The 22917-nt window shown below is 38.3% G+C and overlaps 1 protein-coding gene across 1 annotated transcript in view; it reads right to left on the bottom strand.

Moving 5' to 3' along the window:
• LOC127445635 (RING1 and YY1-binding protein B-like) overlaps window positions 1–3247 on the bottom strand; it is a 49337-nt gene extending 46090 nt beyond the window's left edge. Inside the window, exons 1-2 of the mRNA XM_051705836.1 lie at window positions 2869–3247; window positions 2167–2292 (exon numbers count right to left, since the gene is read on the bottom strand). Coding sequence (XP_051561796.1) covers window positions 2167–2292; window positions 2869–2894 — 152 coding nt within the window. The 5' untranslated portion in view covers window positions 2895–3247. The remainder of the gene's footprint in view (window positions 1–2166; window positions 2293–2868) is intronic.
• Between the last annotated feature and the right edge of the window lie 19670 nt (window positions 3248–22917).

The following is a 22917-nucleotide window of genomic DNA, read 5'->3' as shown; positions in this document are numbered from 1 at the left end:
TTTTTTCTTTTGTGTTTGCACTTCTTTATCTCCGTGTTAGTAACAGATTGAGTCATTTTGAAGATTTCATAGTAAAATCTCAAGTGTTAGCTTTCTAAAGATACCTTGATTATGTGTGTATTCAGAGGGACTCATGAGCAGTAAACCTTTTATTTTGGATATGTCATTTACCTCGTTCCACACCAAAGTGGGGGTGCCAGGAAAATGTAATGCAGATAGTGAAAATCAGTAAGGGAGTAAAAAAAAAGTTTGCTTCTGTTGTGCTCAAATTCTTTCTGTAAAAAGCTGCCTTTAATTATCATCTTGGTATACTGATGCTGTGTACATTCTACAGTAGCCGAGTTCACTCAGAAACTCATAACAGTGCAAGAAAATGATCGATCTACCCGAATCCAATGTGTGCAGTGCAATCACATCAAGCTACGCAACAATCCTTAGACTTTACAAAGACCTTTTTAACATGACAAAAACATTGGTAATCTAGAGCATCCTTACACCTGGGGGCTGTGGTAGCATTCTTTGAACTCCAAAGACCAACAAAGATCAAATAATTGGCAGGTGGAATGCGTTATCACACCACAAAGGCCCATTCATTGAGAGAAGTGGAGATAAAAGGTGCTGAGATGGAAGCATAAACCACTGAACACTTGTAAGAGAGTGGATCATTTCCCTGCGAGCACCCCGCCGCTCACTCCTGCGCACTACTGGAATACATCAAACGTGGACAAGATGGCTAATTAGTCCTCATTACAAAAGGAGCCAGGCTTCTTACATCAGCAAACAATTGCATCCATCAAAGGTTGACAGCATATATCAAACACAGACAGAGCGGCTCTCATCAGCAATATCGTGTAATTCTATTTAGCAGACTGATACGTGCTGGGCAGCTGCCAAGGAGAGATGTATGAGGGGTTTCCGACACGCATGGCATCATTTCCTGTCATGAACGTAATGCACTTGCATTGTGTAAACAGATCCATGAGCTCTACTTGGTTTAGAAGGAAATACATAGACTAATAGTTGACAATTACACTGCTTTGGAGTGTCTGAATTCTCCCGACACCTCTTCTTTCCCTTAAATGTCAGAAAAGCAGTGTAAAAGAGCACATGAAAAGGTTAGATCATGTGGATCACTATATTACTCATAGTTGTAGACACCACATCAATCAGCTGATGAGAAATGTTGGCGGTTTACACATCATAACAAACACAGCAGAGCCCAGAGAGACGTAGAACATACGTAAGTGAGGGCACACTACTATCTTCACTTACAGGAACAAGACCTGGATGGTATTTCAGGCAAACCCGACACATTCATACAAATACATGCGTTGTTTATGAGTGGCCTAGCACCACTAGATCTGTTAGTGATAGAGCATTCCTACTGAATATCACAGAAATTAGAGCAAATAAATTACATTAACATGATAACTTATCTAACAAATAGACATTGCCTCACTTGTGGAGCTCAAACAGAGATGTCTACAGCAGCCTTTTCAGCATCACTGCTAATGATGTTTGGCTGTGAGAAGCATTTTAAAAGTTTCTGACAGCTGATTGACCTTTGTACATTTCCAGGCACTTTAAAAAAACATTCCGGTGTTGGATCTGAACAGCAAATCTCTTTATAGGAGTTAAAGGGAGAGGCAAGCATGCACAATATAGGATTTATGTACACTCCCACATATTAAATCCCTTTTATCAAACCCAATATTCAGCAACAAATACCAGTCATGTATTTCTACCAAAAATCTAACTTGATTCTGGAGCCACACAAGATCACTATGCAAACACTGCAGCATTGCAATGCCAAGTATTCATCTGCAAGTGTGCATGATCGTGGAGCTGCAAGGAAAGGAATACATCTGCAGGCAAATTCTGTCACAAGGAAGCAATAAACTGCGTTCTACATAATGCAGGGGGGGGAAAAACTGAAGAAAACAAAGTTTCAATTTGCTTACCACTGCAATGGCTGAGCAAGCTGGCTGCCACAGTCAATCTAATACCAGTCATCACACACACTCAATAAATGACATTTAACTTGCATGAGAGCAGGATCTCCATGAATCTTAATGAGCAAATCAACAAGTAAACCATCCAAATCATCTGCATTAGTAATGAGATGTGGATTATGTAGCTGCAGAAATTCAATGTAAATGCCCATACCTGGTAGACGTGCCCTTCCGTACATCACAGATGCTGCATTTGAACGCTTCTGCACTGTTTCTGAAAGTGCACACGCTACAGTCCCAAAAGCCGTCATCCGCCGTGGGTTTGGCTTGTCTTTTTGGCCTTGAACAACAAAAAGACCAACACATTAAGGTCAAGTTCCATGTATGGCAAATAACACGACTTAAACTGGCTCACACTGGCACAAAGTGACAGAAAATCCGACCCGTGACGCCTGCGGACGGTTTATTAGAACCGGAAAATACTGGAAATACTCGCTAACCAGCTAACTATCAAGTGTTATTCTCTGCGACATAATATAATTAAAGTGACTAGATCGGTGTCCGTTGGCACGGCAGCTAACGTTAGCCATAGAGCTAAAGATATCGCCTTGGTGAATGGCGTGAAATTGAAAGTCAAACCCGTCCATTTCACCGAGAACTTCGACTAAAAAGCCCGTCCGAAGAGGCCAGGCGTATCATTTGAGGTGGGAAAAATCCTCTTTGTCTGAGAAGGACTGAGCCGTGTTAGAGTCCCTCATGAGACAGAGAAAGCCGCCATAGCTGCGCTTGCATCTCAGTCGAGCTACACAAACTGAGAGAAAGGAGAAACACTCCTCGAGACAAGCATCCGAAAATCCACCGAGCGCGCGGACACCGAAATCACATCAAAAACGAAGGACCGTTGACGCGTTCTTACCTGGTCGGGCTCTTTTTGTCGCCCATTGTGGAAAAGTAGGCTCTTAAAAGACCGAAAGTGTTAAGTAATTAACAATAATTGTGTGTGAAGGTCCGTGTGCGCGTGTAAGCGTGTGTACGGTGAATCCACACAGAGAGAAACGCTTGCAGGCAGACTCGCATTCCCCCGACTGACTGACTAGCTGACTCTAGGCAGGGCGAAGCGACTGCGGACCGCGTGACTCTGCCGCCCAATCACCGCTGACTTCGGTTTAAAAGTCTCGCCAGAAATATTCGGCACGGATAGAGCGATAGTACTACACTGCTCTCCGATTGACAAACGTAATTAGAGTGTGTGCCTATCGAGGCAAAAGAAAGCAGCAGAGAGAGCCGGGCATGACGACTGACTTGAACGGCTGGTCACTAAATGAGCTCTGCCTTATGTCACCATGAGCACTGGGGAGTGTGTGCAATATGTGTGTGCATACGTGTCAAAGTGGGATTGCGCTATATGGGCAGGGTATATGGGGAGAAAAAATAAGTTCAACTAGGGACACCGCAATACTGTAGCATCCAGGCTTCTTCTTGTGGCTGACTGGTAAGGCAAGCTAAGCTATGTTAAAGTAATCATATAAGCTATGGAAATTCAAGGGCTTTAACATGATCACATACAATATGACCACATTTCAGCACTCATGCAATCCAGTATCCAACCCAAAATACCATAGTTGCTTCAGTTATTGTTACTGCTCCAAACCGTAATCTAATATTGGATCTCATTCATAAAGCTTGAATTTCTTTTATAATGACATTGCTGGCTAATACCAAGTTACCAACGCTTTATTATAGCAACAATAACTAGAGTAACTGTGGTATTCTGGTGGAAACTTTCATTAGGGGTCATTATGTATGTCATGCCTTTTAATATGCTTTGACAACTGTGTCCAGAAACTAAATTGTGGATGATACAATTTCTATTGGCACAATTTGTCACCTGTTTCTCTTGATTTGACAAAACCCACCACCAACACCACAAAACCGAAGAGAACACATAAATAATAAGCAACAGGTGATAATATGCAAACAAAATTTGTATTTCCATCATTTCAGTTTCTCAAGTGGCAGGCCCTCATCTGCGGCTCCCGCTTATTTTGGAGTGCACAGTGAAAACAAACCCTCGAAGAGGCCCCTCGTGGCAGAGACAAGGGCCCCTGTGTGGGGGATATGTGAATCATTAGTTTCTCTCTGGGGTTCCAGCCCCCTCTGTGCCCCCCATTTTTTTCCATAGAGAATCTGTGCTTTTGGGTTCGTTAGAACTTTGTGACTGATTCTCATAAGCAGGCCCACATATAATCGATGGCACACACAATGGCACTTAAAAGCCAAAAAGAACACCAAGAAAACAACATAGGAATCACACAATTGCAAAAACACATAATACAACACCGATACTCAAGTACACTTTTCCATTAAGAAAGTTTAAAAAAGACAAAACTTGAAGAAATGTTTTAAATACCTGTCAGAGCCTTAATTTAGATGAACATGCCTATGATGTGTCAAAATTAGAACAGTACATTTGGCTGTCACCTTTCCGCTACACAGATTTCTAACTGTTTCGTGCTGTCGCTGGAATGATGAGCTGTGATGTGGGAGTAGGTGAACGCAGCAATCAGAAATGAGACTCCATCAAACAGATCAAACAGACAGAAACTGAGAACATGGTTTCTGTCTGTGCTCAATGTGGCTGGTCAACCTTTATTTGATGATGCAAAAACAGCCCACAGAGTTTGGCTGTTTTTTGAACAAAGTAAAAAGTTTAACAAAGAAAACAAATTTAACACAGGAGAAATACAACTTTTCTAAGTTAATCCTAAACGTATTAAACACTTTATTTTTTTTTTGGTTCACACTAATGGGCAATTTTTCAAACCTTAACAAATTTATATGTTTATAATTCATATACACTTAGGTTCAGTGTGCCTTGTACTAAATCAAACATTATAGCTAAAAAAACACCATAATATTTTTCCTTTAAAACACGTTTTACACAATGAACATTTATCCCTGTTACATAGTGTTTCGCTATTTGTAGGTCGGTGCAAAAATGGCTAATAACAGCCTCATCACACCACACCACATTGTATGTACAATTAATATTTTTGTAGAAATATTGAGGTTGTGGTCAAAAAGACTTTGATGATGTCACTCCCTTTTTTGGAGTGGAAATGTCTTCTAAAAAGGTTGAACTCTAGTGAGACAAATTCTGCAGTTTCTCAGAAAATGCACAAAGCATCTTGGGAGAGAAAAACATCAATAGTCAAAGTATAATGTGTGCTATAAATGTAGAAGACAGAGTTCTTTATAAATTAGCCTTCCATGTGAAGTACCATGGTGGCATTTAAAATCAATACAGTAATAAAGGAAAATTACAGACTTGCAGTTACATTTTTTTTCTAGTGGCATTGACCTGATCCCTTTAACTAGGGCATGTTCATTCATTAAAAATGTTTGTTTTAAGGGTTAATAAAACCCTTTCATTATGAACCAACTGAATCAAAGGGGACCAATTTATTCCAATACTAAGAGGACATTATATGCCTGGCTCAAGAACAAAATAGGGGTGACCTCTACATATCTATCATTTCATTTGTGTTTGGTTCATGTCTCCTGACTAGCTTCGAACCAGTAATTCAATATTTTCAATATCCCTGATTTTTGCTGCCATTTTTGTACCTGTCTCACTTAAAGTATTTTATAATTTTGAGTGAACTATTCTATAATCAATAACCCACCCTCATGTAATTTACCACCTGCATGACTTCCTTTCATATGTGGAAAGGAGATGTTTGGCAGAACATAGTTGTTCTTTTCCATGCAATTACAATGAATGGGGGCTGGAGCTTTGCAAGCTTAAAAACTGATGCAAAGGCACCATAAAATTATCATAAAAGTCATCTAAATTACTTGCTATATTAGTCTTATATTATTCTGAAGCCATACAATAGCTTTAGGTGAGAAACAGATCAAAATCTGTCACCGGATTAGGTTGAACCGTATCAGACCCATTCGTGAGCGAACAGATTTATATAAAACATTTTCCTCACAGAAACCTGTCGTATGGCTTCAGAAGATTTGGAATTCAGTCCTATTTACCACTTTTATGAAACTTGTATGGTGCCTTTGCATCATTTTTTAAGCTTGAAAACTCCAGTCCCCAATCATTGTAACCATGTGGAAAAGGGTGTCCAACTACATTCTTAAAAACATCTCCATCTGTGTTTTATGAAAGAGTCATATGGGTTTGAAACCGACATGATGCGAGTAAATGATGACAGAACATACTGTACAGTACTGTGCAAACATTTTAGGCACTTGTGAAAAATGTTGCATAGTGGGGATGTCTTCAAAAATAATGCCATATAAAGTTTTCATTTATCAATTAATGTCATACAAAGTCCAGTAAACATAAAAAAAAAAAAAGCTAAATCAATGTTTGGTGTGACCACCTTTGCTTTCAAAACAGCACTAATTCTCCTAGGTACACCTGGACACAGTTTTTCTTGGATGTTGGCAGATAGGATGTTCCAAGCTTCTTGGAGAATTCACCACAGTTCTTCTATCTATCTATTTTTCTCAAATGCTTCTGTCTCTTCATGTAATCCATATTGATTACATGTTCAGTGGGCAGCTCTGTTGGGTTATGCCATCTGTTGCAGGGCTCCCTGTTCTTCTATTCTATTCTATTTGCAAAAGGAATGTTTAACATTTATAAAATGTACACACTAAAGCTGAAGATATAAATAACCATCTTAAGACAAATATTTTTTGTGAAACATCTTATAGCCTAAGACTTTTGCACAGTACTGTACATTTTTGGTTAAACTATTCCTTTATTAAAGCAATATTTTCCTTTTCTGCTGGTATGAGCTAAAAGGAAGAGTTAAAGAAGCAAATTGGAGTACGTTTGAACAGTATTTAATGTTGTTTAAGCCAGAAGAAAAAAATCACTGTAGCCGCGTGGATAGTTGTTCTGCTAGTGTGAATGAGTTTATGCAATTTGTTCAACTTGACCTATAACCTTACAGATAAAACACATCTGGCTGCCACCCTTAGGGCAGCTTCTTGTTGGCTAAAGCCTCTGTGGGTGTGCGTGCATGTATTGGACTTCAAACATGTTTTCACTGATCAGTAAACACAGTGTTTGTTGAAATATTTAAGCTATGGACAACAGTTTTTTCTATTTCCCTCAACAATGAGACAGATGTGTTTGAATATATTTATGCATGTCTGGCCCTGACACTTGAAATTTTATGCTGTTTTTTTTTTGTTTTTTTTTCAGAGCACTGACTGATTCAAAACAAAATTCAAATCTGGCCAGCATTCTTAGCTGGCATGCTACCAAATGAAGACTTCCATAAAACCATTTGAAATGCACATTGATTCTGTACCCCACACTTTCACCCAAGGACTAGATCTTACTGAGCATGGCAAGAGATTAAAGTAACAAGATCTTTGTGATATGCATAAAGCATATACGTGTATGTTTGTGGATTTGGGGGAGAAGAAGAAAGGCAGAAAGAGAGAATTATACTCTGGTTTGGATTTACTAGTGTTTAGCTGTGTGAAAAGGGATTTACAGTAGGATTAAAAGGTGTGCTGTAAGTTATATTTGTGGAAATGCTTCTATTTGGCAGTTTTCTAATTTAATACAGTTCCCTTTCAAGTCAGTCACTTCGACGCTGAGTCAGTAGCTGACGCTATGTTACAAATTATATTATCAGCACAACAATTTGAGTGAAAAATGTATATTTCAGAATGTCTTAGTATTTGGTATGTCCCCCTTTAACTTTAATGACAGCATGTGCTCAAGTTAGCATGGATTCCAAAAGTTTGTGAAAAACCTGAAAATTCATGTTTTCCCAGCATGATTTGGGAATGTTCCAAAGAGCATTTTGTGTGCATCAGTGGAAGAAAGGAAATCTGACCTTTTGTACAAATGAGCTAATATGTTCAATGTCACAAATTTGATTAGTGACCTAGAAAATAGCGTAGAATCTTAAATAGTTCTTAATTTTACGTCATAACATTTCTTTAAAACTTTACTTAAAATGAATCCCAGATTTTTTATGTGTTTGTGTGTTCGGATTGTGAATTCTGTAGTTGGATCCTCAGTGGTGAGACAGAGAGGAATTTTTGTTTATGTGTGTGTACATGTGCTCTAGGCAAATGGGGGGGGGGGGGGAGGGCAATGGAGGACATAATTTCCTTTTCCACACAAGGAATTCTCAGTTCACAGTTCTCTCTCTCTTTCTCTCTCTGGCAAAAAGCCAAGAACTGCTTATCCTCTGATGAGCCCATAGTGATAAGGAGAAGCAATGGAAGCTCAGCCAAATCTTCAGGATGGTAGATTATCCCACCAAATGCTTGCAAACACTCAGACAGCATGAGTGTTCGTTTGTTAGTGAGCGAAAGAAAGAGACAGACTGCTAAAATCAGGTGAAGAGACGAAAAAAAAAACTACAAAGAGCCAGACTGCGTGTTTGTGGGGTTGAGGGGGATCGAACGAGAGAGAGAGACTCCTTTAGTCTCACTCAACGGCAAAGAGCTTTGCTGAATCCAGGCTGAGCTTCACAAAAGGTTGCAGAACAAAGGCCTGCAAGCTAAGTGTGTGTGCAGGAGAGTATGCATATGCACACAGGCAGTGTAGTGGGAAGGCTCAATCCCATGGTTTGTTAACTCAGAAACACACTGTAACTTTAAAAAAGAAAACGAGACGCTTTGCGTCAGCTGCCAGCTCTCTCTCTCACTCTCACTTTCAGATGTCGTTTGGCTCTTTGAAAAAGAGAGCGCTTGCTTATCTTTCAAATTGTCACTCTTCACAGTTAAAGGGCTTCCTAAATGGTTTATCAAATCTAGTCACTTGAAAACAACAGAGCGTGACAGACCAAGAATTGAGCCACACTTTAAGTCAGATGAAACTAAAATCATATTGTTTAAGCACAGGTCACCTTTAGATGACAGGATGGGAAGTTTTGTTATTTTGCAATGCTTTTACATGCCATTTCATACAAGAGCAGACTATAAATTCACACTGTTAGGTAACATGGTCTTTTAAGTTGCAGAGTCAGACTTTTTTAAATCTGAAATCAATGATACAACAGTAATAGACTGTTTGGAAAATGCCTCATATAAGTTCATATGGATAATACAGAAGAAAGAGATTTTGTTATTAGAATTTTTTCTCCATCCAAAAGTAAACAAGTAAAGTATGTTTCTGGCCTTAGGACACTTCAAATTAGTATATGTTTTGACTGAATCCAGCGATCAAAACACACTAGGTAATGGTTGTTTTCAGATCAATTTTACTGATTTGCACATTGACGGGTGCAATACAATCAACTGAGCAATCAATCCCCTGTGTGTTTCATTCATTTAACAGCGATGGAAGCTTAGAGGACCCTTTCTAGGACAGCCTCTCTTTATTTGCTCTCCCCCTTGCCTTCTTTTTCATTTTTTTATTTTTTAGTGACTCACCTGTTTGTGAGGCACAAAACCCTATGTGAACCTATTGAACAAAACAATTCTGAAGCTCTAGATCTTTTTCTACCTGCCTATACACCCATTCTGTTCTCTTCCCAGTTGAATTAAAGAACTAGTTCAGTCAAAAAAGAAAATTCTGTCATCATTTACTCACCCTCATATTGTTCCAAACCCATATGGAACACAAAAGGCAGTATGTTAGTCTTAGTCAACATTTGAGTAAAGGATGACAGAATTTTCATTATTGGGTAAACGATCCCTTTAAATTATTAGGAACATACCCATCTGACAGTCATGAAGCAGATACAAGATGCTTTATATCTTTATCACCTACTTCTGCATCCCTGGGCTCCATTATTAAGTGTCTGCAGCAGTTTGAGAGGGCAAGATACTGGCACATTAGACTCATATTATTCCATGTGATAAGTGTGAGATTTAGAAACGCATTGGAGGGGGAGATAGATAGAGAGAAAGAGGAGAGGTGTGGGTGGGAAAATGCATTAAAAGCCAGAGACAGAGGCTGAGAAAGGCAGAGAATGGGGGACAATAGGTTAAGTGGGACTGGATAATGGAGAGAGCGTTTCATCAAAGAGGAGGAGAACGTAAAGCGAGAGACAGAAACAGGAAAGATAGCAGGTCGTTGCTGAGGTGAGAGAAGACCAAGGCTTTTTTTGGTTTCAATAACAAGCAGGGTGACATTTTATCGCAAGCAGAAACCTTTCTTCATGGTATTAAAGCTATTGTGCTTAAAAGACTTATCATGTGGACAACATCAGGTGTAATTCCCAAATGTCAAAAGGCACGCACCGGCTTTCCAGGAAAGGCACTTCCAAAGTACAGATAAAAGCGACTTGATGACGGGAAATGCTTTTGCTTTAATGAACCTAAGGAATGACTTCAGAGTAAATACTGAGTTTGAGAGTGTCATTTTAAGATAAAATTATTTTTTCTCTTTGTATCTCACTACAGTTATTCAGTGATTTAATGATTAGTGGCAAAACAAGCTTTCCACTCCTGTTAATGAAGTGATTGCTGAAGTGTCAGAAGGAATGTGGTGATGCAAACAAAAGAATCCTTCATATAATAACGATTTTAGTTTGCAGCTAAACAGAATGCAGAGTTTGTAAAAGAGGAAAAAAAGCTATTGATTGAGACTGACTGATTTCAAGCAGAGTCCAAAATGAACACATGCTAAGCGTTGATTGGGAGTATGGCTTTGGCGAGTCTATTAAACCAACCAGAAAATTGTAAGAGATTGCAAATTAAATTGCAATCTAAGGGGCTGTTCGCACGTGTTTTTGCATCTGTCTGCACTGTTACTCAGTTGTTTTCCTATGAAAACATGTGCTAGACAGACATCTTTGACCATTGCACTGCATCTCGTTGCTTTTTTATCGTCTCGCGCAGGAGCACCGTGTGTTTTAAAAAACTTAATTGATCTCGAGACACCTGCGTTCTGTTCTATTCGTTACGAACACGTTCAGTCTGAAGAGCTCCACTTTACTTATTTATTTATTAAGCACTATGAGAATAAAATTTAAAAAAGCAGGAATATACAACAGAAGCAAGCATACAAAACAGAAAAGAGATGTGCAGGAGAGGATATAAACCCTTATGGGCTTATTAAAATATTTGAATCCTTAGAGTGATAGTCTGACCCCTTCCCAAGATTTTCGATTGTAGTCATAATTTTGGCCAAAATATGGGACGTCCTGGTGTACTGCTGAATTTTGACTCCCTAGTATCTTTATGTTAAGGGGTAGGTGTAGGGATGGGCTTTAGGGGTAGGGACCAATGAGGTTAGGGTTAGGGGTTGGTGTAGGGTTGGGCTTTAGGGATAAGAGCCAATCAGATAGCGGGGAGTCCGAATCTGGTGGGCAGTCGGACTTTGGCACAACATAGGCTAATAGACCAATCCTATTGTTTACAAAAATTTCAGTGCATGCGCAGTGTTAGATTTGACAGATTAGACAATTAAACGAAAGTACGACACAAAACCATAATAAATAAACAATTATTCTTAGCTATACAATTATTATAATGATATGAGTTAATAACATATCTGTAATAATGTTTGCTTTATATGTTTGCTGCAAAGCAGTGAGTTGAAATTATATCCTCAGTCCAGACAGCTCTCTTGATGGCTTGAAGCCACAGCCGTCTACGAGAACCCTCAAAATACATTTTCAACAACGGAATCCAATAAAAATGTACTGCTTGCAGATGATTTCTGCCACCACTTTCATGTGTTACATAAGCGGTGACGTTGTCAAAGGATTGGTCTATATGAGACAGTCGGCACCTTTAATAACAGGTGGCTGCAAAAACAGCCAAAAAAGAAAGTTGTTTCACAGGCAGTGCAAGTTATTAGGCTGACATTCTGAACATTCTGGAACAAAATCACAATGCGTCTCATAAAAAAAATTATAATAATAAGTTGACATGGGAACATCAGGAATATAAATTTTAATTAAATAATGCTAAATACAGATTCATGTCTGAAAAAAAAAAAAAAAGAAAAAAAAAAAAAGTTTTGCATGAACAAGGCCATAACGAGAATTCACTAAATAAACATACTCCATGAGGTATGTAATATAAGTAAGAGCTATTCCCATTGTGGAAGGAAAAAGGACAATTAATCTATATTAATTGACAAAAAGAATCTGTGCTCATTTACACAGCCCAGAGCAGTACATGATTTCATTGAAGGGTGCTATTATTTGCATTGCAAATTAGTCCAGGTCTTCTAGTAGAGTACACATTTGTGAGTGACTATTTTGCTAAGCAGGTGCCCCTCAGGAGAGTTCATTTGGCTGTAATTGAAACACCACCTGCAGCTTTGAGAGGAATCATTAACAAAGGTCACATGTGTCTGCAGTAAGATACCCACACATGATGTTAGCTTTGATTTGCTAATCTATCTAGCTGAGCTTGCTGGGGGTTTGGAGTTCACCATTTTCCTGTCAATAAAGGAATTGTTGGTACAGCGTGTGTGCATGCATCATGCATTAAAAAGTTCTGCTGTGGGTCTGGTATTGGATTCAAGCATCAAACCTTTTATAGCTGCTCAGCATTTCTAGTAAATTAGTGATGCACTGTTGCAATGGGAACAGCATTCTATGTGCAACAACTATATTTGGATTTATCACCAACATCGGCTGTGTCTCGTTTGGAAGGCTGCGTCCTCCGGAGGTCGCATTTGTCGGCCGCATACGTCATCGAGGCTGTCTCCTTTCGAGTAGGACACTTCAAATGCAGCCTTCGAATGCGACCTTCTTTCATGGGAATTCGGAGGATGCATGAGGTGTATCCTTTGTGGGCAATTTGCCCGTAAATATGATGTTCAAATGCAAGTAATGTTAATTCCCAAGTTGAAGTACCTCAGTAGATGGGTGCAGAGTATATAATATGTATAATTATATTAATATATAATTAAAATAAAGTATTAGACTAAAACTACACCTGTAAAATCTATTTTCTTTTCTCTTTATATCATTATAACTCTCCTAAATGTTTCCCCATATATTCCTTTCTAAAGGGACTTTGTTCCCTTCTCACTCAAAGCGCTGGTGCTTGTTAAAGAGTGGCGTGCTGTCATAGCAACTATGTTACATTCCGTTTCCGTTTGTCCTACGAAGGCCGTCTCGTTTAAACGAGACTTGTTTAAAGGAGGACGCTCGGTATACCGCAGCCTTCAAAGGACGCGTCCTACCTAGCATGCAGCCTTCCAAACGAGACACAGCCTTTGTCATCAGGAATGATAAATAGCTAATTTGATTTAATACATGATATTAATTCACCAGTCAATTTAGATTAAAAAGACAAGAAAAAAGCAAGATGTAGGGTTCTCATCCATGTTCATGACTTTTCCAGATATTTTCAGTTACTGGATTTAGATTTTTAAAAATTATTTAGCTTCAGACCAATTTGCTAAGGAATCATTTTGACCTATTCACTGAAGAACAATTCACTCAAAAATCAGAAATCACCATGGCTTGCGAGCAAGTTTTACTCTACACAAGAGCAATATCTAGCAAATGAGATATATTTTTTAAGTGCAGAGAAAAACTAGAAAATGCAGCTTAATTCACAATATACTGTAAATGTATATGATTTTTAAGATTTTGATCAATTTCCATGAAATTTCCAGGTCTGGCAATCACATTTATAAAGTAATCCCATATATTTTGTGACCTTCATAACCCTGAAGATAATGCAAAGATTTTTGGCATTCTGATTCAGCTCATAGTTAAAAACCTCTTGAAATCATAATTAGAGCTTTTGGTCCAAATTTGTTAGCTTTAAGGTCATCTATTTACCAAACATTTAACATTAACAGTCTTTACTCTGGGAAAATGGATCAGAAATATTGATGACTCATCTTGCACTTCACAGACGCCTTTGCATTCGTAGGATTCACGGCATGCTCATTAATCTCTCAGCGATGCTAATGCCATACAGATGTGTGGCGAGTGAGGTTTGAGCAGAAGCTACAGACTGTTGTCTAATCAGATGTTCTCTTGAATGAGAATGTCCCTTCACCAAATGCCACCTGAAATTGACCAACAATTATCAAAACATGGTTAATTGCTGTGACGTAATAGCCTATTTGATATGTCTTGCCCCAACTTTCAGTTTTAATTGGAAATACATTCTACATCAACTATCAGATTGAGGAAAAAAATGTATCTCAGTGATTTCGACCGTGGCATCATTGCTGGTGCCAGACGGGCTGATTTGAGTATTTCTGTAACTGCTGATCTTGTCACACTTAACAGTCTCTAGAGTTTACTCAGAATGGTGCCAAAAACCAAAAATCATCCAGTGAGCGGAAGTTCTGAGGACAAAAATGCCTGGTTGGTGATAGAGGTCAACAGAGAATGGCCAGACTGGTTTGAGCTGACAGAAAGGCTATGGGAACTCAGATAACCACTCTGTACAATTGTAGTGAGCAGAATAACATCTCAGAATGCACAACATGTCGAACCTTGAAGTGGATGGGCTACAAATGCAGTAGACCAAGTCGGGCACTTTATCATGATCATAGTGTTTCTAATAAAGTGCTCAGTTAGTGTACGTCAACACAGGAAAGAAAACTGGGCCTTTAACAGGGACTGGGCAGTTGCGAACTGTTCAAACGACTCGGTGCTGGGTTTGAGATTGAGATTGGATTGAGGTGAGTATAAGTGTGTGAGTGAGGGATGGGGGTGGGGTACACTGTGGCAGACTCGCTGAAGCGACCAGCCCAGGACAGGTCATGCGTTATGCATTGATCCATGTAACTGTGGAAGGAAAACACCACATGGTAATTCCCTGCTGCTGCCAACTCAAGTGGCCCAAGTGGCCAGGGCAGACGACAACAGTCCAACAACAATAAAAGCACTTTAAAATGACTTTCTAAAAAGGCACATACTAAGGCAAAGAAATTTCGAATTTTTATAATTTTTTCACAGAGGCAAAATGACTCAAATAATATCCTAAAGATGTCCTATTTTATTTAACAGGTCCTTATAATTTAATACAAACAACCACCCATTTGCAACAGTCCAACAGTATGAACAATATTTATCCACCATTATTATTTATTCATGTTAACACCATCACTCTGTAGCTTGCAATGCTTTTTCAGAGGCATTGGCTGTTTATTTGCCATACAATAAAATTAACAAGTGACCTAAAATTGACATAAAACCACTGTATAAGCAACTTATTTGACTCATGCTTTATATATTGTTCTGTATTCTGAAGCCATCCAATCACTTTGTGTGATGGAAGGAATGATATTGAAATAGTTTTTCAGTCTCAAATCAAATCATTAACAAAGCACTGAAATCTAATTTGGCAACATCGATAACATTAAACCGCATTAATTCTTACGACATGACTTCACAACTTTTGGTCAAGAGACGGAATGATATCCAATGAGGTTTGATGTTCTCGACGTAGCCGCCATATTTGATTTCAGCTCTTTATTGTTTTGATTTGAGAAATTCACAAAATTCACCTTTCTGTGTTCCATGGGGAAAAAAAGTCAAACAGGGAGCTACTAGGGTGAGTAAGTAATTACAGTATTTTTATTTTTGAGTGAACTAACCCTTTAACAGTGACCAATGGAATACTGGATTCTAAACACACAAAGATCTCATGATTTCAATATAACAGCACAATCTCTTAAAAAAAATAAAAAAACATCATTCTGTCTGCACATACATCACAACACACATTAGAGATCCCTCTATTGTTTGAAAAAAGTTTTTTTGCGGCACAAGATCGTGAAATTGCAATTAGCTTAGCACTTCCATGAAGGGATTTTTGGGGATTTAAACATTTAATTGATAGCTGGTGACAAATCAAAATAGGATCAATGCCATGTGAACCACACAAAATTGTTGATCCAGTGCAATGGAATCCCAAATTAGATTTCTCATGTTTATAGATCTACTCTGCTTTGTGGTATTTCTTGCCCAGCCGGGGTAAGTGGAAGACGCCTTTGCATTTGTAGGATTCACGGCATGCTCATTAATCTCTCAGCGATGCTAATGCCATACAGATGTGTGGCGAGTGAGGTTTGAGCAGAAGCTAAGAACAAATCCATGGCCAACCACAGCAGATGAATCACGCATGGGTGGGCATTTATTGATTATGTTGTCAGAGGCAGATTCGAGTATGTTACGTTTACACACACTCGTGGATGGGATAGATTAGAAAGAAATGGACCCCCTTTGGCCTCGACCCTAGGTCCTGTCAGCTAACTTTAGCTACTTTGAAAGAATATAATGAAGTATGATGTTGTCACATAATTAGGTGTTTGTATGTCATCCTAAGAGGAGAATATTATTGACTGAATATCTTTTAATCCACCTTAATTCTCCTTGACGTATTCCTGTAAGTTCATAAGAGAAGTAACAATGTCCGATTCCTAAAAAATTGTTCTTTTGAGTCTGAACTTTTCAATTAAAAGTTGAATCTGGTCAGAATGATTAGTTCACAAATTGGACTGTTTCGGTTTTGGGGTTCAGTTCACTGACTGAATGATCCAGTCGCAGTGTTTAACAGCTTATTTGAAAGGAAGATTATCAGTAAATAACAAAAATTCAAATTTCTGTCTGTTCTAACAAAGTGTTATTGTATGGCTTCAGAATACCTGGAATATGTCATTTTGTTACTTTTATGGAGCTTTTGCATCTATTTTGAAGTGTGAAAGCTTCAGTCCCCATTAATTATAATTGAAAAAGAACGACTAGCACTGTCCTCAGAATTTTGTCTTTTGTGTTCCATGGAAGAAAGTCCTACAGGTTTGGAATAACATGAGTGCAAGTAAAAGATAACAGATTTTTCATTTTTGGCTGAACTATTCCTTTCATAACCATCTATCAAAATGTGCCAAAGTTAGACAAAGTGGAGCCATATATACTTAAAAAATATATATTTTTAACTTCAATGTTTAAAAAAATGTAAGTTCTTCAACTTATTTTTCTTATCTATGGTCGGATTCAATTTATTTATTTTTATCCCTCCTGTATGCTCTGCAGAAACTTAAACAGTCCAGAGGAGAACAGTCACTGAATAATGAACAAACAGTCTTCCAGCCCTATATGAAGGTTAGAAGGGTGAAGCAATCACTAAAGGTTCAGAAGTCAGCAATCTCCTTGAGAGTGTAATGGACTCTATAATAGTCCATTCAGAGTTTACATAAGAACAAGGGCAGCCAAAGGCAACAAATTCCATCAAATTATATTACCATCTTATCTCACTTGACACGCTTTTCAGGGCTTGACTTAGTACCGAGTTACTCATTCCAGTTCTTCAGAGCAAGAATTTTACACAGCCAATATCTTTTACACCTCAAGACATCATCTTGTGTGTTATGGATAAGGTAGGACACTCAAAATAATTAATTACATGAATTAACATTATGTTCACATCAGCAATAGGTTTCTATCAGAGATAGAGTTTTGATCTTGTATTCTTGGTCATAAGATCACATAAAAGTGGCTGATCTGGGTTTATGGCCTCTTGGAACTTTGGAAAGCTCAGAGACCGCAAAGCTGGATCCCTGTAGCCTTGAGGGCCACACTCTTAATTTTTTATAAAAATGAATAATTATACACACACACACACACACACACACACACACACACGCACACACAGTAACGGAAGTAACGGAATACATGTGACGGGAATACGTATTTAAAATACAAAATATAAGTATCTGTATTCCACTACAGTTACAATTTAAATCATTGGTAATTAGAATACAGTTACATTCAAAAAGTATTTTGATTACTGAAGAGATTACTTTGCATTTTATTGTCATTTGTTTAATTTAATATTTAGTCCTTTCAGATGGAAAACATTTGTACATATAAATTATGCAATACAAAGTGCATTTGAACAGCGGTGAAACACTTTCTTGTGATGTGTTACATTCATATGAGCTGACAGAGAAGTAAGTTTGAAGTATGTTTGGAGCAGAAGAAATAGAAATAAACCTTGTGTAAATTGTCAGATTTACGCTAAGCTAAAATGCTATTTCTAGCCATTTTACATGCACATGTTACCAGGCACGATCATATTTTTTTATCAAGAAAATTCATGTTGGATCATAATTTCTTTTTTTCTATTAAGACCTTTGATATTAGGGCAAAAATCGTATTCTTGATAATAATTTTTGTATTGTTTTCCTGTAAAAAATATCTAAAAATCCTTAAAACAAGATCAATTTGATTTATCTTGTTTTAGAAACAACCCTGCATAAGATATTTATGTTTTTCAGAGAATGTATTTTTAACATGTATTTTGTCTTACTGTACTGGCAGAGTTTTTATAGTCAAAACAAGTAAAAATCTACCAGTGCTGAAGAAGTAATCCAAAGTATTTAGAATACGTTACTGACCTTGAGTAATCTAACGGAATACGTTACAAATGACATTTTACAGCATGTATTCTGTAATCTGTAGTGGAATACATTTCAAAAATAACCCTCCCAACCCTGCACACAGACACACAGTACATACACACTCACTGAGCACTTTATTATGTTCCTAATAAAGTGCCCGACTTGGTCTTCTGCTGTTGTAGCCCATCTGTCTCAAGGTTCGACGTGTTGTGCATTCTGAGATGCTTTTCTGAGTGTAGATGGTCTACTATTGACCTAGGTATAGGTCTTATGTCTTGGTCTGGATCTGGGACTTCGAGGTATCTAGTCATTGTATAGATGTTATGGGGTCTGGTATTGGCCTGGGTCTGGGTCTTAATTGGTCTAATATTGTCCTAGATCTTTGAGGGTCTGTTATTGGCCTGGGTCTGTGTCTTACTTGGTCTGGTATTGGCCTGGTTCTTAGGGGGTATGGTATTGGTCTCAGTCTTAGTGGGTCTGCTATTGACCTGGGTCTTAGTTCTTGGTCTGGATCTGGAACTTCAATGGATCTAGCCTTGGTGTGGATCTTAGGAGGTCTGGTACTGGCCTGGGTCTGGGTCTTAGGGGATCTGGTTTTGGCCTGGGTTTGGGTCTTAAGGGGCCTGGTATTGGCCTGATTCTTAGGGGGTAGGGGGTTTGTTTTTGTCTTAGTGGGTCTGATTTTTACCTGGGTCTGGGTCTTAGGTCTTGGTCTGGATCTGGGCCTTTGAGTTATCTAGTCTTGGTATGGGTCTTACGGGGTCTGGTATTGGCCTGGGTCGGGTCTTAGTTGGTCTGGTATTAGCCTTGATCAGGGGTCGGGAACCTATGACCTATGGTCAGGAGCCATGGGCTGCTCTCACTGCTACCATAAGGCAGGCGGTATCGCAGCATCAGGACCCGCACCAGCCGACTTCATGACAGCTTCTTCCCCCAAGCAATCAGACTTTTGAACTCTTGATCTCTCATGATCAATATACATCAGCACTGCACTTTATTAATCTTATTGTCTCACACTGGATTGTCATAAATTATATTCTCTTTATGAGAATAATTTTTTTTATATATATATATATATATATATATATATATATATATATATATATATATATTCTACACTGGCAACTGACTATCAACTGACAGCTTGAATGTCAATACAGTACAATACAACCTACTCTATATTTTATTTATACTATATATACTATTTTTTTTATTGTATAATGTGTATTCTATATTGTGTGTATTGTATGTTATTATTTGTATATTATGTTGTGTGTAATTATGTGTATATTAGATTTTAAATTGCGTTGTGTAAATTTTATGTTTATTGTAGATTGTATATGTCTCATCACTGTCATGACTGCTATGTTGCTCGGAACTGCACCCAAGAATTTCACACACTATTGCAATTGTGTATATGGTTGTGTGACAATAAAGTGATTTGATTTGATTTGATTTGATATGGCTTGCAAGCCACAAGTGGCTCTTTGTTAAAAATCAAGTGGCTCACCAGGTGTCTCACCATTCACCAACACATGAACATTTAAAGCTTTCTAGAGAAAATTTTCCTGCAGAAAGTGTGGGTGCGATTGCAAAGCTTGAAGTCAACTCTGCTGGTTCAGTAATATATATCTTTGTATTAAAGAAACAAAGACGAAAGTGATTAAATCATAAAATAATACAAGGCACTTTGAACCTAAATTTGAGTTCCATTTTATTTTCTTTAGGCAGCATTAACTGTTTTACCAAAACACAATGCAAACACATTCGATAAGAACACACGATTGGCAGCATTATTTTGGGAACAAAAGGAAATTTATTAGGCTTAGTTATTATGATTACTATTATTATCTTTAAATGTATAATTGTCTTTTTGTATGCTATTAGTAATTTTTCACCTGTTGTCGTTGATGGATGCTTGGGGCCAAATGGGGCCGTTGGAGATAGTAAATGTTTGGATTAGGGGAGGTGGTTATATAAGATTTTTGATCACTTCGTTATTTTAATTGCTTTTTTCATTTTGTTTAAAGTGCAATTTGAATTTAGAAATGCCTTTTGTTTAAGTTTTTTGTGTTTCAATAAATTATTTAAATTTTTAAAGCAAAATCAATAAAGTAAAAACATTCACTGACCCTCGGCAGGGGTGTTGATGACATAATTAGATATTGCAATATTTTTTAAGGTGATTATCGTTAAAATATTTTTTACATATCGACCAGCCCTATAGGGAAGTGCACTTTTTTATGAACAAATGTAAAATGAAGTAATTTTATGGAGATCCACACAAACACATGCACTCAATTCCATATTGTAGCATGTTACTTTTAATTGTTGCATATTTGTTTGTTTTTGAGTAGTCTATGGGCATAATAAACATTTTATTTAATTGAAAAACTTTTTTGAAAATAGTAAATTATTAGTTTTTGCTATGGCTCTTTCCAAAAAATGCATCAACCAAAAATTAAAAATTTGGCTCCTTAGTGAAAAAAGGTTCCCGACCCCTGGCCTAGATCGTATGAGGTCTGGTATTGGTTTAGGTTTTGGCACTAGTTGGTCTTGTATTGGCCTGGTTCTTGGGGGTATGGTGTTTGTCTTGGTCTTAGGGGCTCTGCTATTGACCTAGATCTGGGTCTTAGGTCTTGGTCTGGATCCAGGCCTTTGAGGGATCAGTCTAGGTCTGGGTCTTAGGGGGTCTGGTATTAGTCTGGGTCTTGAAAGAGTCTGGTCTTGACTCCAACTCTGGCTTCTGTTATGGGCACAGTGTCTTGTTTCAGACCACAGAATTCTGGTGGCATTGACAAGTCGAGGAAAGTCCTTGACAATCCCAAGAATCCTTGAGAGAGAGGAAGGAGGGAGGGAGAGGGAGGGAGAGAGAGCGAAAGAGAGAAAGAGACCCAAGCGGCAGCAGGGTGTTACATTGTAATGACGCGCTGGGTTGATGAAGCCTTTCTATTGAAGTGGCCCCTCACACATTCCCCATATTGTTAGTGTGTAGCTATGTGTGACAGTGAAAGAGTATGTATGCAAACTAGAAATGTACAATCTGTTTGGAAGCACATTAGCTGCACATGAAATGTAATATGATTGATGGATTTGACTCTCAAAGGTTGAACATCTTGGACTCAATATGTATAGCCTACATATTTTCAGGGCACTGTACACAGTAGCTCTGTACCAAAACCTAGTGAGCTGCCTACCTAGACAGCATTTTAAAGGAATAGTGTACACAAAATGAAAATTCTGTCATCATTTACATGTTTATTAGAGTATTGCTCGGTTATCTTAATGACTACTGCTTACTTCAAACCCTATTGTGAAGCCAGTTTCCCGTGCACGATGATGAGTGTAATGTGCGCAGAGTTGCTGTCTGTGTAGAGCATTCCAAATCACTCACTTATGAGATTCCATTTCAGTAGAAGGCAGCAGACAGCAAGGAAGCTTGCTAGGTTTTGGACCAGGGCTAGCATGTTTTTTGTGTGTTGGCTAGGCCATCACTTGCTGTTTCTGTCTATGTGCATCAAACTTTTGTGTGTGGCATGCAGTTGTAATACACACCACTCAGGCAGTGAGAGCTATGCTACAGGAGTCACAGAGGGCAGTCTAGGGGGTGACAAGCTAACACATTCAGCCATGCACATGTAAGGAGATCTGTCTCTCTACACCACATCCCCAGGGGCACTGTGTGTGTGTGGAGTGACAGAAAAGCCACTAAGCTAGGCATGTGACAACCTCACAACCTTGCAAAATATGAAGAGATAACAAGGCAGTGGGTGGAGTGAACACATTCACACTCTATATCAATGTTAAGCTCTGTAATAAATAACAGGAGATTGTGTGAAAACAAACCAAACCTCATTGAGGTTTAAGGTTAGAGTGGAAGCTAGATAAATAACATTAATTTAAAATCCAAGTAGTGTGAGGGCAGTTGAGGTAGCTATTTTTCAGAACACTTTGTTTAGGACAGAATGGGAGAGCAAGCGTAGCTATAAGCATGATAGCATAACCTTTGTTCCTAAGCTGTTAGTGTGCCTCACCACAAGGCATAGTTAGCACAAAATTCTGTGAAAAAGCACAGGCACATATTTGAGGAGTTCACCAGTCTTGCAGACCCGTCAGACAAATTACAGAGTTCAAAAGTAGCCTCGTGTTATTGGACTCGCTCCTTTCTTTGGACAAATGTGGCTCAGAGTGCAAGTCAAGGGATACAAAAGTAAATGTTAGGCAGAATGTTAGCCACAATCACCGAACACTTTCATTGCAACTTTTTTCCATAGAATAAAAGTGAATGGTGACTGAGATGGTAAGTCCCTAGCATTCTCCAGAACATCTTTTGAGTTCTATGGATGAAAAAATGTCCTACGAATTCGGAATGACATCATGGTGAGTAAATTATGACATAATTTTCATTCTTGGTGAACTAATCCCTTTAATTGAATGTGCAATGTTGTATTAAGTTGTACAAGTCAATGTCTTAAGTCTTTCAAGGCCAAGTCTAAATCATGTCTCAGTTCTTTGTCATGAGTTTTACTGTAGGTCAATTCTCAAATGGTAACCTGGAATTGTTTTCCCTCACACTAAGGATTAAACCACTCGATTAAACCACTCAAGTCTTAAGGATTACCTTTATGCTGT

This window comes from Myxocyprinus asiaticus, chromosome 9 (assembly GCF_019703515.2).
Source record: "Myxocyprinus asiaticus isolate MX2 ecotype Aquarium Trade chromosome 9, UBuf_Myxa_2, whole genome shotgun sequence".
Taxonomy (NCBI): Eukaryota; Metazoa; Chordata; class Actinopteri; order Cypriniformes; family Catostomidae; genus Myxocyprinus; species Myxocyprinus asiaticus.
The sequence above is the reverse complement of the archived record's forward strand: the minus strand, read 5'-3'. Positions and strand labels throughout refer to the sequence as shown.